Raw genomic sequence first — 15673 nt, 5'->3', positions numbered from 1 at the left:
TGCAGGATTTAAGATGGATCCACTGAGGAAAATAGAGAAGCTGTGGTAGTAGTTATAATACGTTTGAGAGCAATTTAATTCTCCTCAACTTACCTTCGGTGCGAACAAAGGGAACCGAATCGTGTTTGGCAAGAGCTGCTCTTTTTGCCGTTGTGCGCCAGTGTTTCTACACAGGCTGAGAATGTGCTTGTGGTGGGTGGCGCGGCGTGTGACCAATGTGTATGCAGGGACTCATGCAGTTTAGAGGAGGAGAGTGTAACCCAGGTTATTTTCCGTAGGTAGAATTTGCAGATGCCCCGTAAACGCCTCACTCGCAGGCTATTGTTAGACGGCTGTACCGGCGAAGGTGGTGGGAATGAACCAGACTGAAAAACAACATGCACTTCAGCATCAAAAGCACTGATAAAGCCGAGTGTAATATTTGCAAATTAAAAAATAATATTCAAGCATTAACAGTCGATTAACAGTCGTCACCCAAAAAGCAAAAAAGAACGAGGAACCATTCTTCGGAATTTCTTGGGAAGGAACGGAGCTCACATACATCGCATTTCCTGTGACTTTTTCACTATAAAAGCCACCCCCGTGCAGCAGTAAGAAATGTTTGGCAACAGTAAAATTAAACGCTGGATTATGGGAAGGCGTCGCCTCCTGCCAAAGCCGTGTGCAGAGGTAGGAAATTTGAATTTAGCTCAAGAACGGCCGACTCTGCCACAAACAATGAAAAAGATCATATGAAGAGATAATTACATAATTGAAATACACTGAAAGGCTATTGTTAAAAAATAAATAAATAAAATGCTGACCATGAAAAATATTGGCTAGGCCTTTCAGGTGGAAGGGCGGAAGAAGGAGCCAAACTCAAAAAAAACAACAGCAGGATTTGGATGCAGTTCAGCAGTAAAGCACTGATAAAGAAGAGTCCAATGTTTGCACCTTAATTCCCAGGTTTCACAATAAAAGCCACCCAGTGCTTTGGCCAGTGGAACGCAGCTGAAACAGCAGCAGTAGGAAATGACTATTGTGCCTTTGAATTTAGCCCTGGTATGACAAACTCCACTACTAACAATGAAAAAGACTGAATAAATAATTACATAATGTAAATACAGTGACTGACTATTCTAATAATTTATAGTTTGGAAGAAAATAATTCGAAATTAGAGTTGTTATTACCATGTTTATTACTAATCTTGTCCATTAACTCCTATCCTGCGGTTACTCTCGCAGAAGACGAAAATCTCCACCTACGACAAGATGTGGGAGTTTATGAACAGCCGGAGGCAATCCGTGATGGTCAAGAATGTGGAGGAGGGCATCCAGCGCGTCCTGACGTCGGACTACGCCTTCCTCATGGAGTCCACCACCATCGAGTTTGTCACCCAGCGCAACTGCAACCTCACGCAGATCGGCGGCCTCATAGATTCCAAAGCCTACGGAGTGGGAACGCCGATGGGTAAGTGACCTGCGTTGCCTGCTGCTGCTGCGTTTTAGGAACATTTGAATGAGAGAGATGGCGCGGATGCCGTGTAACAGATAAAAAGATATGGAGCGAGTGATGGATAAGCTCAGAGCGTGGTGAAGGTTGACCTGTATTGATGGGATCGCCGGCGTAATGGTCAGATGGAGAGGGGTGTTAAACGTTAAGCTTAATGAAAAGCGAACGGCCGAAAAGGTTGAATTTATGGATAAGGTTAAAATGTGCCTGCGGCTCACTGCCTTACCAAGTGTTTTTTTTTTTCAAGCCATAATGATTTTTTCCAGGATTATTTACAGAGTAAAGAACAAAGAGTCAAACGCTGCTCAGAAATACTTTTAATGGTGTGTTTTATTCTACTTTGGAGCCACATAAGGCAAGGAGAGCGTGAGTGCACGGCGGTGAGAGGCAGAGCCTGAAAGTCAATTCAGTCCAATTCCCTTTGACTCGCTTGACACCGTTTGAATTATATCCAAGCATTAAACCACAACTAAAAGCACGTTGGAGAGTTTACAACAAGCACCAGGAGCTGCTTATTTGACTCAGCTCCTGTCAAACATTAGTATTCTGACATTATAAGCACCATTATTCTAGGCAAAGGCAGAGGAGCCGACGCTATCAAAATGTGTTATGATAACAGTTTTAGTTGCATATAAAACAGCCTGCGTCGGGGTTAATAAACGCACGGCTCGCTGCGCTAGCGTTCCCAAACGTCCCCGGCTGAAAGCTGCTCCAATCCCGGCGTCAGGGAGGTTAGAGCGGTCGTGACGAGGCCACGGAGAACACTGCAAGCCAGCCGTAATAGTCGCATCTATCATCAGCGATGCGAAGGGGCCTTCAGAATACGGGGGATTAAATCAGGGGGTCCGGCATCTGGAGCCGACTGCCGCTGATGAGCGCGGGACAGTTATGAATCTGCAGGGATGCCGTGATTGCGCCGGCTACCAACAAAAGCTGAGGTGAGGCTGTGTAATATAGTCCCACTGTGACTCCGTAAGTGCACAAGCACTTAAAGCGACGCCCTTGAAATGGACGCGCAGAAGCCGGAGCGCGGATCAGCTCTTTTCTACCTTCACGCGGTGATGTGGCGTATTAGATATACGAGAAAACATATGCCATATTTCTTAAACTCAGCGATAAGTGGTGCGTTATTTAAATGCACGATAATTAACGTCCACTTTTGAGGTTATTACAGCGTTTCTGTCTCTTGATCTTGATATTCATTGCCCCGTATTTCACAAATAAAGCTTATAATGACTTGTAAAAGGTTTTTATGAGATAGAAAAGATCATGCCAGCACTCACTACTCAAGAATAGGAATATTTTCTCAGATTATGTCTTTGTCCCAAACCCCATGAAGCCCTCAGCTTTCAACCTTTAGTCTATGTCTTTTGGCCTGCTCAACACTGTTTAGCAGTGTATTCCCTGTGCAGCAATAAACCAGGTCAAGCCATGTGATAAGTCTTCACCTTTTCGTGCTTGTCAGTCCTCACACCTCCTTTTCCCCGAATGCAAATGCGTCATCTGCCGCTATCAGCTTAAACTGTGATCACATTAATACTTTATCTCCGACGGTTACAGGAGTGATGGATGTCCTCTGGTGTTGAACATCTGTCAGGTAGTTGTGTATGCACGCTGTGTCAAGCGCGGCGCTTTGCATTTTCGCCCAAGCCCCGCTCTCCATATCCTCCTCTCTAAGGACCCATCCTATTAGCATTTATCCAAGGCTCGCTTTGTTAGGCCATCATTAATCATTTGAAATATGAGGGGAGCCAGAATCGGGGGACTCTGATGCCTGATAGATCTCTCATCTTCAAATGAGGCGGGCATATGCTTCTCACATGCACGGTCGCATGCACATGCCAGAGCTGCCGTGCAGCCGCTGCAACATGCGACATGGGATGAATGAAATGCGAAGCGGCTCGTGAGCGCGGCTCGGGTGCCCCATCGCAGAAATACAAGACTTACTTAAAAGAAAGACACAAATAATCTTGCGCGCTTTTCAGTTTTGTAGCCGTGTCCCCTTTGTCGGCGTAAACACAGAGAGACTCGGAGATGAAAGGATGATGGATGGCAATAGATAAATGATAGATGAGACAGAGAGAGAATCAACTAAAGGGTCTGACAGGCAAAAACTGTGTGAGATCAACAGACAAAGTGATGCTACCCGCTACCTGGGGCCAGATTCACTTCGTTTCCTCTGGCGTTTTTTTTAAGCACAAAATGTTCCCGTTTTGTGAAATAATTCTCCCCTTATAAAATATTTCTCATTTGTTTCATCGCATTTAAGTCGCTCTGAATAAGCGCATGACACAGGCGCCCGAAATGGAAATCTAACACGCAGGCTTCATTATGCACGAGCCCCGTAATCACATAAATACACTAACAAGCTTTTAAAGCAGCGAAAACACGAACGCTCACTGCGAGTATTAATCTTCCTTGGCCCGGCTGAGGCGGAGCGCGCCTCCGTCGGGGCCCCGTGTGTTGTGACACACGCTGTGGATGGGAGAGGAACACGACCCCACTCGGCTACTCCGCGGTGATTACTTCTGCTTTGATCGCGCCGCCGCCCCGCTGCGCCTTAATACCTTGTCACTAATTCTGGCGCCTTTACTCTTTCTGTGGATTTGTGTGACATCGGCAAGGAAAAAAAAAAAAAACCCACTGTGATAGAGAAGACCTATATCCGATACACAAATCTGATCATGCACACATGCGACTGGTGCTTTATAGGCAACATTCATGTCAAATGAAAGAGCCTTCAACAGCAGCTAATTCGTCAGAATAAACAGCAGCTCTGCCACACAAAGCCGAGTCCTTGCTGCCAACTCCCTGTGCATTATTATTCAACACTGCAGAGAGGAGTGAGAATTTTGGAATCAGCCTGTGAATATGGGGATTAGTGGGATTTGAAGAAGGACTTACAAAAAAACTCTCTAAGCAGCCAACAATAACACGACAGGTTATATGATCGCTTCTCGCAAGCCCGAAAATGTACCGCATACACCCACCGACACAACAACAACAACAACAACATTGACGGGCTGTTATCCATGTTCTCCTCCAGGCTCTCCGTACCGAGACAAGATCACGATAGCCATTCTGCAGCTGCAGGAGGAAGGGAAGCTGCACATGATGAAGGAGAAGTGGTGGAGGGGCAACGGCTGTCCCGAGGAGGAGAGCAAAGAGGCCAGCGCCCTGGGAGTGCAGAACATCGGAGGGATCTTCATCGTGCTGGCCGCGGGGCTGGTGCTGTCGGTGTTTGTGGCCGTGGGGGAGGTCCTGTACAAGTCCAAACAAAACGCCCAGCTGGAAAAGGTACGGCGGTCGTTTTCTGACGCATTCTGGGCATTAAAAACAGCTGTCGTGATGATGTCCCATCATCTGACTTGAGCTGGGTTTCATCTTGGTGTTACATCTCTCATACGTTATTCATTCTTTTAAATCAAATTAAACTATAAATGTTGGACGTTAAACCAAACAAATAAAAAATACGCACTTCCAGATTGGTTTTTTGAGGATTTAAATACTTTTTTCCTTCCAAAATCTTTCTTCCAAGACTGTGTTCCCAGTGTCTGTAACGGGAATGGACTGGCAGTGGGGGAATTTCAGTGTAAGAGGTTTGAGCAAAATCCCAAAAATTCTTTTCCAAAATTTAGCTGAAGCCAACGCGAGGCTTTAGCAGTCTGAGTCTGAGCTAAATCAAGTGTGCAATTTACAAAGTTAGCCTTCGCTCAGCCACGGAGAGTGTCTTCTTTTCTGAGCTGCAGCGGAGGACAAAGGAAAAAGAACAAAGTAAAAATAAATAAATAAAAATATGGATTTAGTCAACACATCTCTTAATTTGAAATCATATCTGAGTTGGATTTGTGGTGTTAATGTACGGAACTCCTTCATTGTAAAAAATGGGCACGAGTATTGTGAGTATTATTATACACCGATCAGGCATAACATTATGACCACCTTCCTAATATTGTGTAGGTCTCCCTTGTGCCTCCCAAACAGTTGTGACTCATCAGAGAATGGACATGGGCCTTCTGAGGGTGTCCTGTGGTGTCTGGTTAGTGGGGGCCTTTGGATCCTATGGGTTGAGGGGAGGGGCCTCTGTGGATCATCCCACAGATACTTGATCAGTTTGGGATCTAGTGAATTTTTTTTTTAGTTGTTCCTAAAGCGTTTTTGTGTGTTTTTGTGTCAGGCTGCATCCTGCTGGGGATGGCTGCTGCCATCAAGGAGTGTCATTGCTATGGGGTGGGGGTGCCTGGTCTGGTCTAAGTGGGTCCTACATCTCTAAGTAACATCCACATAAATGCCAGGTCCAAAAGTTTCCCAACAGAACATTGTATTGTCACAAGATGGTCAACGTTATCCACTTCTCCTGTCAGTGGTCATAATGTTAAGCCTGATCGGTGTATGTAAACCTATCTTTGAATTTGAAAATATCTGAATTGGATTTGTCGTGTGAATGTGTGTGTGTCTATACGTCTTTTTATATACATATACAAAAACATTAACATTAGTTGAGCAGACCCTCCTTAAACTGATGCTACAGTCCTCACCGCAGTGGAACAGGTTCAGCTCCAGCCGGTGCTTTGCTGCATACCGCCCCCCTAACCCCTCTCTTGCCTCATTACCTCCTGTCTCTTTTCGCTGATGACTGTCAAACGAAGGCCATAAAGTGAAAAGGGGGAAAAAAAATGCATCAAATGCAATCAGTACAAAAAAAATAAATACATTTACTTACACCCACTGTGCATCCACACTCGGCATGCAAACGTTAGTCTTATCAAATGGAGCCCTGGATACGCGGGCCGCGCATTCACACCATTTGGACAATCAGGTGAAGCCCCAGCTAGCCGTCAGCTACACTCAGATCAGCCGGTGTCGAGGTTAGCCGGCGCAGTGGCTGAGGGAGGAGAGAAAAGCAAGGTGGGCACACTTCAGTATATGGTAGCGTTGAACAATGTTATCGCATATCGCAATTTTCCTGCTACCATGCATGGCTAATGCAGTACACCGGCTCCTCTCTCTCCCCCCTCTGGTTATGATTCTTTCTAGAAAGCCACTGAATACATTTCAGACTGTTGTATCTGTGCTCCATTTTAGCAGCGTGCCCTTGATTAGCGCAGTGTGGAATATGTGTTTTAGTGCACTTTAACTTGTGCAGTGATGATTTCAGATAATTGTAAAAGTCCTTTTGATGGCGTCTTTTAATTATTTACATCTACAGAATTAGCCCGGCGCAGCAGCGTGTTACTTTATTGCAATAGTAATTAGTTTATGCGGTTTTTTTTATTCTTTCTTTTTTTTTTTTTTCACAGGCCGCATATGTTTCACAGCACATCTTAGCTATCATTAATCAAGAGCTCCGAGACTGGGTCACAATATTCAGATAATTTGCAAATGCCACAATCTCCAGGCTGCCAAGGTGCTACTGATTTGCATGCTGACAAACAAGCCTTCTCCTTTTACTCCCCGCCAGCCTCCTCTACCCTGACAACGCCGGCTCTTTTTACCCTCCTCCTCCTCGTTGTTTTCCACCATTTCTTTTTCTCTCACCCTCCTCACCTCTCTCCTTAATCACCCCTCTTTCAGAACGCGGAAAATATCTCATTCATGCGCCAGACAAATATATGAGAAAACAGAGAAGAGGTGGGGGGGAGGAAAAAAAACAAAAATACCTGGTGCATAAGCCACCCACGGATATCCATCTCACACACACCTACACACATACACAAACATAAAAATAATAGCTTCATACTTTAATGCTCTGCCTCCTCTTTTATGTCGTCTCCCCTCCTACACCCATTGAATTTGAATCACATTTCGCATAATCAGAAAAGGAATGCAGAGGAATTTGACTCATTGGTGAACAAGCATATTGATATCTTATAGGATTTTACACTGCATACACATCACAGGGACAACAGTAGCTCCTAGGTACATGAAGGTACAGAACACCACCACTATATCTGGATTTAATCTGTTGAAGTCAGTGTTTTGTCCTTTGCTAAGCTAAAAATTATTAAGTGTTCACTGTTCCTTCTTGGGATTTAGTTCTTGGCATGGTGCAAAAGGCTGTGGAACAGCATTCATGCCTTTGTGTGACAGCAAAGCCCGAAACGAGGAAATCTGGGACACATCAGACCTTTAGATGAAGGCATGTCTTCCAAAGAATGGTTTGGGATTAAATGAACAGGTCTGATTGTACGGAATTACAGAAGTGTTTTTTAAAATGTCTGCAGTCCCTCGGTCTGTTCGTTCCTATAGCGCTACACCGAGGGTTACCTGTGAGCGCTGGATTAAGGCGCCGGTCTCTGTGGAGGCGTGGGTTCAAATCCCACCACTGCCATGTTCATATCGGGTTCCTACAAGATCCACTGTTCCACGGGGATTTTTATCGTCATACGCCCTCCTTGAATGTAATATTTTTGGGGAACGGTGGTGTAGTGGTTAGAGAAGCAGCTTTGGGACCAATGGATCACAGGTTTCCATCCCGCACCCTAGGGGAACTACTGTTTTTTTATAACCTGGACCTTATTCCTAGCATAAAGTATGATCCTTTACTCACCCTTATAACTTTTGTTTACCTGCAATTTGCTACTCTAGTTTTTTGCAACATGGCTGAATATTTTTCCGATTCTGAGGTTGTGGTCGAGTCATAGCAGTAGCAAATTACAGGTAAACAAGCCGATGGTCGCGGGTACGTGCCACGCTCAGAGATGACATCATCCAGGTCAGAAGACTAGACCTACAGACCCGGATAATGAAAATGAGTATTTCCCCATGTGGTATCAATACAGTGTAAATTATTATTATTCACTTCATTTTTAGACTATAATTTGTCCTTTAAATGTTCATTTTCTTATTTTTACATCCAGAGCATCAAGAAACTTTGTGGACACTTCCTATATAGGTTCTATTTCATTCTTCATAGACTTCATAGAACCCAAGTTACATTTGTAACCATTTTTTTCCCCTCCATTCACCTCCACTCAAAAAAAAAAATCCTCACTGGATGAACTCAATTAAAATGTGGGCAGGTTTTCCACCCAATAAATATATGTTGCCCCACTCAAACCATGTGCATCAGTGAAATATAATTAAATACATCTGTACTACAATAATTACAGTTTTTTTGTCCAACTCAAATCTGTATATAATTAATTAGAAATAATTCTTTTTCATTCTTTGCCCCCTTTAAGACACATGAGACAAAACCTGGTTGAGGTGGGGGTTTTTTAATCATTAAAAACATGCTTGTATTTGGAAAAACTCGAGGTTGTCTGGAAAAGTCAGACTGGAAGCAGCGAAATTGCATTTCGTTTTGTTATGAAACCAGCACAGAACCAGGAGGAGCAGAAAGAGAATCATCGGTGCGTGGCATTATTTGAGCATTTCCATATCAGATTAAATGTGAAAGCAAGAGCATCTGCCTGGTAAAGCAGTCAAATTAAGTTAATGTGAAACTACTTTGCAGCACTAAAGCCATTATAGATTATGAAACGTTCTAATGCTGCTGCCACCTAGTGGTTGAAGAAGACACTCTGGTGCACACATTTGTAGGCAAGAAGCCAATATCCAGTGCCATGCCGACATATTCAAGACAGTGGATTTGCATAGTTTTGGGTAGTGTGTCACGCAGCGTGGCACCGGCTATAACTTTCCCCCCCGTTTGCTTTTTCCCGTCTGCAGCGATCCTTCTGCAGTGCCATGATGGACGAGCTGCGCGTGTCGCTGAAGTGCCAACGGCGTCTCAAGCAAAAGCCTCAGCCGCCCGTCATCGTTAAGACCGAGGAGGTCATTAACATGCACACGTTTAACGACAGGAGACTCCCAGGAAAGGAAACCATGGCATGAACACTGAACGCACCCTGAGCATACCTCTCAATAAAATCCACAGAGGGGAGACCGGGGCTCAACCTTATGCTGACTTAACTACGGACTGAGGTTAGCAGTGAAAAACAGGACTCCTTTTGAACCCACTTGCTTATGTAGACAGATGTTTCCTGTGGAAATATAGATACCTGAGCAGTGTCACCTCACTGTGACATTCACTTTTTGATGGGAGCTGGAAACGTAGGACTCGCAGGTTGGTGAAAGTATGTAAATTGAAGGAAGATCTGAGCAGGTTTGTGATAAAACATTTAAACACACACACACAGTTAAAACATGTATACACACACACACATACACACACTCTCTTATCTGACACTTGTGCAGAAGGAGGAAAAAAAAAATCTATTGTGACAGTAACACCAGATGTAGTTTTTCTGTTGATGTCAATGCCCTTTTGTCTTACCTCCATGTGTGTGTGACCCGATCGGTCCCTCCCTTCAGTGGCTTGAGTTTTCTCTCTCAGATAATTTGACACTAATCTTACACCAACAAAGGGAACAGTAGTCAGTGCCAAACAGTTTATTATGAACTGATGTATAAAAGTGATATTTAGTTTGGACTCATCTATGCTGACCATGTCAAATACTCATCGTTTTCTTCTGTAGCGCCTTTCTCGTGCCAAAGTTCTGCCATTGTAAAGAACTTTTCCGCCATGCCTATTATGTTCAAAGCCTCTACAACAAGCAATGTATACTGTCAAAGTCTCTACTCCATGTCCGCCATCACACACAGTCGGCAGTTTTCACTCTGTATCAGTTGTTGTAAAATGCAGGATTTCTACAAAAATGTTTGTTTTTGTACAAGAACAAGAAGTTTTGTAGTACTTTGTATCATGGTAGCCCCCTCCTGTGGACAAAATATGTAGCAGATACCAACTTTTAGCCCTGAAACTCTGACACCTGGCGGCTACGGGGCTTCAAACACTGCTGTGTAGGGTTCATTTCTCTCATCATTCAAGAGATTCAGTCTTCTGTGTGTCCGGTCTCACTGAGCCAGCTGTACGTGCCATCTGGAGACAATATAGTGGATTTTTTTTTTTTTTTTTTTTTTTGGTGGGAAAGAGCAATGAAACTGTAAACAAAGTGGTGCTCAAAAGCAAGGTGGTGACTCATCCTGGAAAACGCAACTGTTCGCCTCGCAGCAAAGACTAAACTGACAAGAAGTATGGTTAACTAATGGTAGCTCTGATGAGTCACCGTGGAGGACATAGTAAAACATGCAAATGTTGCTTTTGTGGAGGATAAATATGTACATGTAGTTATGTAGCTGAATTTTGTCCTCTGATATATTTTTTTGAAGTTGTGAAAATAATTATAGGCCATTAAAAATATTGATTTGGGAAGAGAAAAAAAATGTTAATTTCTTCTACAAAAACATATTACACCAAGATTAATATATTCTATTTTATTATTTACATATTAACCGGGACATTTTGCAATTGAAAAATCAGCTTTTCTGCGCCCTCTGGTGGACGAATGTAATATTGCATGCTGACAAACAAGCCAAACTAACAAACTCACAAACAAATATGCAAATACAGTTGGTTTCTAAATTACCTAAAGACGTTTTTAGCGTGTCTATGAAACAAAATGTCTTGCTAATCACCAGACATACTGTAAGTGTTCATACTAAGTAGCAACCTGATGAATGAAGTTTCTAGTGCCAAAAAGTGCAGTTCCTCAAATGGCCACTTGAGGCTCCAAAAGCGAGTAGCAGAAATACATTTATGGCGGGAAAATAAATAATAAAAAATCTCAATGGCTAATTTACCCATTCATGACAACTGTAAGGATGTGACCTTTTAAACTATATCAAGGTTTAAAATTCTGCTTAATTTAACCATTTTTGAATCAGCCAGGAGTTAGAAGGAGTCACGCACCCTTCAGGAAACCTGTGGGGTGACGTCAGGGAGGGGGGTCATCCATCTTTATATACAGTCAGTGGTCCATAGCGATAAATCTGCCAGAAGCTATCATCCGTTACATCGGTCCAACTGATTTATTGGTCAAGCTCTACAAATAATCTAAACATGATGAAGGGTTTCATGTTTACCAAGGACATCGGAGAGGAGGCAATTTTTCCAATACAAACCAACTCCAAGAAGTTAGTAAGAAACCACTCACGATGCTGTTTATAGATGTTTTTTCACTTATTTCGTGAAATATTACTTTCAGGATTAAACAGCAAGATCTACAGGAGGTTAATCTGATGGGATGAATAATGGAGAGCTCTGAGGCGCCTGCGCATGACGCAGTAAACGTCTCACCTTGCTTAGCTCGAATGCCAGGTGTCGCTTCATGTTGCTTGGAGTGTACTCGATCGGCTTTGAGGGCGCGATGTTGAGGATGATAGCTTGTGGGCTGTGTTAATCATTTTTTTCCCCCCTGCTAATTGTCTCCAGATGCGTATTCTCTCCAGCGAGCGACACAATCACATTTGGCCCCGCAAAATGTTTCTTCTTCGTCTGTTAAATCTGCTCCATGTTGTGAAATGACAAGCTCCCTTGGTAGGTTGCTACAGGTAACCATTTGAGCCGTTGTTCCAGGGATTTTAAAGACAACAACAACAACACCCAGACAAAGGGCCCGACGCTAGTGGTGCCATCTCTGTTGTACTGTACATGGATGGATCGATTCAAAGCAACCAGATTTAGAAACAAGGAAAAGAAAGTCGTCAGGAAAGAGACATTCTTTAATCCTTTGACTTGTTGGCGTTCTACCAGTGTTGCTTGTCATTTTTCACATTGCTAAACCTAGTGGTGCGAGCTGAATGTGAATTGAATACTTGGAAACCTTCATCCAAAGGCTTGGCTGTCAAAAAAAACAAAAAACAAACGTGAGCTCATGGACATTGATGCAAGGTTTTACAAATAATGTCATTAAAATGTCATAATTGTAGATTTGTCTCATATTGTTTGACTTTTTTTTCTCTCCCTCATATCGTTGCAGTAACAAATGGACAGGAAATGGATAACTACTGCCATCGCAATGATGAGCATTATGGCCTGCGGTATTTGGTAAATGTTAGGTGCTTCTAATTGATTAAAAGCCCCGAGATTTGATTTATATATCGTCTGAGGGAATGCACAATTTGCTCAGTTTTTAATCAAATCAAGCATGTGTGACTGGCTATTATTTCTGACTGACTCAGTGGCTCATGCACCTGGCTGCGCGCCACTTCATCCGACCACGCAAAGTGCCTCTCCGAGAGCCGGAGAGGTCCCGGTGACCGTCAGCATATAGAATTCACAACGGTGCACGGGAGGCTGCACAGCCTGACAAAATGGCCCGGGATATGCCCTGCACCGCTCCCGCTGATTTTTCATTGTTTATTGTTATTTCCTTCCCACAGGCGGCGGCGGCGGCCACAGAGTCGGGCGGCTCCTGCGTTTTCAAGACGAAGGTTCTTTGGACGTAATGATGAAAACTGCTCCTGCAGCCGAAGCTCTGCCGCCACAACATAAATGGCCACCCTGTCTGCCCTCCAGATTGACAGGGAAGGTCAGAGCATGCGTCAGTGCGTACAGCGGGGACCGTTTAGTCTGTCACACTTATTTCCATCATATTAAGTCCTCTTCCCCCCTTTTCCTAAGTGGTCGTTGGACAGGTATCCTTGGATAACATCTTGTTCATTAGCCAATTAATGGCCGAGATTGCGTTGTGGACAGAAAATTGCCTTTCTGAATGTGACTTTGGTTTGTCATACAGATATTATAAGCTAATAGAGCCTGCCAAGGAAGGTTTTGTGGAGGAGGAAATGTATTCCTCTGCTCATTTCCCAGTGATTTTAATAATTCAGGATCCCAGATTAAGAATCGTGTAAATCCACTTTGAATTTTTTCTTCTTTCTTCTTCTTTTTTTTTTTTTTTATAACTTGTAGAGACATTTTACACAGTGAGGGTGGGCGATATCACAAGGTGTTATAAATGTGCCTTGTGTCTGAGACATTTCCTTCAAGTTTAAACTGAGGAATTCCATTGGTGTCTCTTGGTGCATGAGACAAATGTGTGCAAATCAAAGAGTAGGATTGCTTCATGGTAAAACTAGGTATTTTTTAGATATGTATAATCTTTTCAGAGGTGTGATTAGATACCTATTTGAACAAACATCCTTCTCTGGTCAATATATCCTCATTCCTATTAGAAATTGCAGTGCTCTTGGACTGATAATGTTGGTCAGTCATTTCAATACTTTGGTTCTCAATAATTATTAGATGCATTGTCCTAAAATGCTGCATTGGTATTCATGGTTCCCAAATTGAACACCTGCAAGAACTTTCCCACTGGGGCAACGAACCGTTGGAGTCTGTTTCCACCGCAGGGACTAAGCTAATCTAAATTAAATTACTGGAAAATGATCTTACCCCTCAAAGTCCCTCCTAGCCCAGCGATAGACTGGCGACCTGTCCAGGGTGTACCCTGCCTCTCAGGTCCCTGTTGTCCCCCACGACCCTCCAGAGGACAAACAGAAAATGAATGAACGAATGAAACTCCCTCCTGTTGGGATAATACTTCTCAAAATTGCAGGAATATTGTGGGCTTGCAATGCTGGAGTGCTTGCAGCATCTCCAAGAAAACAATAATTTTGATTACAGCAACCAGTTGCGGACCAGATTCGAGCGTGCTGCTGTGCACTCTCAAGCATGACCAAATCCCCTTTGTGTTTAGTCCTAGTCTGGTAAAGAAATAAACTTTCTAAACATATTAGCAAGCTCGTGTTAACATTTATCTCCAAACTGCGCTGTGCCTAGTTGCAGCCTCCCAGCTGCTAGCTGCTAGGAGTTAAAGGGGAATTACTGTTTTTTACAACCTGGACCTTATCGTTTACTCACCCATATAACTTTTGTGTCATTTGTAGTCGTTCGGGAGATATTTAGATCTGCGTATATCCATATAGTGGGAGTGAATGGGGCACCGAAACGCAGCCTCTAAATAACGAATTATCTGCCGCGAAACTCGTTCATTTCACCAATATTTTGTTATGATACACTAGTGCTATTCCCCGTTGAGTCCGGAGTTAGCTGTTATCATCATCCGGGTCTGTAGGTCGAGTCTTCTGACCTGGATGATGTCATCTCTGAGCGCAGCGCGCACCCGCGACGGTCGGCTTGTTTACCTGTAATTTGCTACTGCTATGGTTCGTCCACAACCTCAGAATCGGAAAAATATTCAGCCATGTTGCAAAAAACTAGCAGTAGCAAATTGCAGGTAAACAAGCCGACCGCGGCGCGGCGCTCAGAGATGACATCATCAGCCAGAAATAAGGTCCAGGTTGTAAAAAACAGCGTGTTACACTTAACACACCTAGCATGCAGTTAACTAACATGCACATCACTGCAATTCATACACAGAATAATTCCTGGACGTATGAGTCGTCAAAAAGTTTACAGTCGTCTTTGTCTGATTTCCTAAACATCTGAGCCAGTTATGCAAAAAAATTACATAAAATTTTAACATAGGCATTTACATAGTATATTCAGTATGACAAAACTGAAATTAATACAACAATAAAAAGCAATAACCTGTTGCTTTTAAGTCAAGAGACCAAAGTCCAATACTTTCTCATCGGTGTATTCATTCTCCCTCGGATCTCAAGCCATTCTTGACTCCCAGTATGTTCTGTCTAAATAATTTAATGATTTGTTTCCGTGTGGCTCATATCAACAAAGCTAGTGGCAATATTTGGTGCAATAGTCAGCCCGCGGTAGATGATTCCCCTTCAGTAGACATTTCAGGTCTAGAAATGAGCTTTGACTCCTTTCTGTGGAGTTCAGCATGTATAATATGAAATCCTGGGGAAATGCAATAAAAGGGGAATTGCAGCTGCTGGCTGAGCGGGGCAGGCGTTGTTGGTGGAGAAGTGATGATTTGGTACGCATTAGGATCTTGCCCAGCAGTGGCATGTGTCTGCCCAGAGATAGCACAGAGGGGTGTATTGGAGGAACCATTGGACCCACACAAAGAAATCTGATGGGCTCAAACCAAGTGTGTTTTCTGCGCGCTAAAGTGCGTGTTTGCCTCCACCGTTTGCCACCTGTTTGCGGGTTCCTGCGGTCGTGCACATATGCGCCCGAGGGGGGACGAACCCCGTTTTGACTGCAAATGAATTCCAATTCGAAGAACTGATCTTTTGTGTCACGCAGCAATTGGTTTGGATGTGGTTTTCTGAGTGTTTTTTCTCTCTCCCTCTCCCTCCCAGTGGCAGATGTGTTGTGGTGGGTGGCAGCTGCAGAATGGAGGAGCACAGCTTGCTAAGTGATTCACCCTGCTCCTGGCATCTCTGTTACCCCATGAGTCTTTTCAC

The 15673-nt window shown here is 43.6% G+C and overlaps 1 protein-coding gene across 2 annotated transcripts in view; it reads left to right on the top strand.

The window, feature by feature from the left end:
* LOC311499833 (glutamate receptor ionotropic, kainate 2-like) overlaps positions 1 to 10312 on the top strand; it is a gene marked incomplete at its 5' end in the record, with an annotated part of 62658 nt that extends 52346 nt beyond the window's left edge. For both annotated transcript variants that reach the window (XM_084560970.1, XM_084560969.1), the window contains 3 exons: positions 1225 to 1450; positions 4539 to 4789; positions 9167 to 10312. In XM_084560970.1, the coding sequence (XP_084417096.1) occupies positions 1225 to 1450; positions 4539 to 4789; positions 9167 to 9331 (642 nt within the window). In that variant the 3' untranslated portion in view covers positions 9332 to 10312. The remainder of the gene's footprint in view (positions 1 to 1224; positions 1451 to 4538; positions 4790 to 9166) is intronic.
* Positions 10313 to 15673: the final 5361 nt, after the last annotated feature.

Source organism: Chelon labrosus, assembly GCF_963514085.1.
Source record: "Chelon labrosus genome assembly, chromosome: 14".
In the NCBI taxonomy this organism is placed as follows: domain Eukaryota; kingdom Metazoa; phylum Chordata; class Actinopteri; order Mugiliformes; family Mugilidae; genus Chelon; species Chelon labrosus.
Note: the sequence above shows the minus strand (reverse complement) of the source record. Positions and strands in the feature narration are given on the sequence as shown.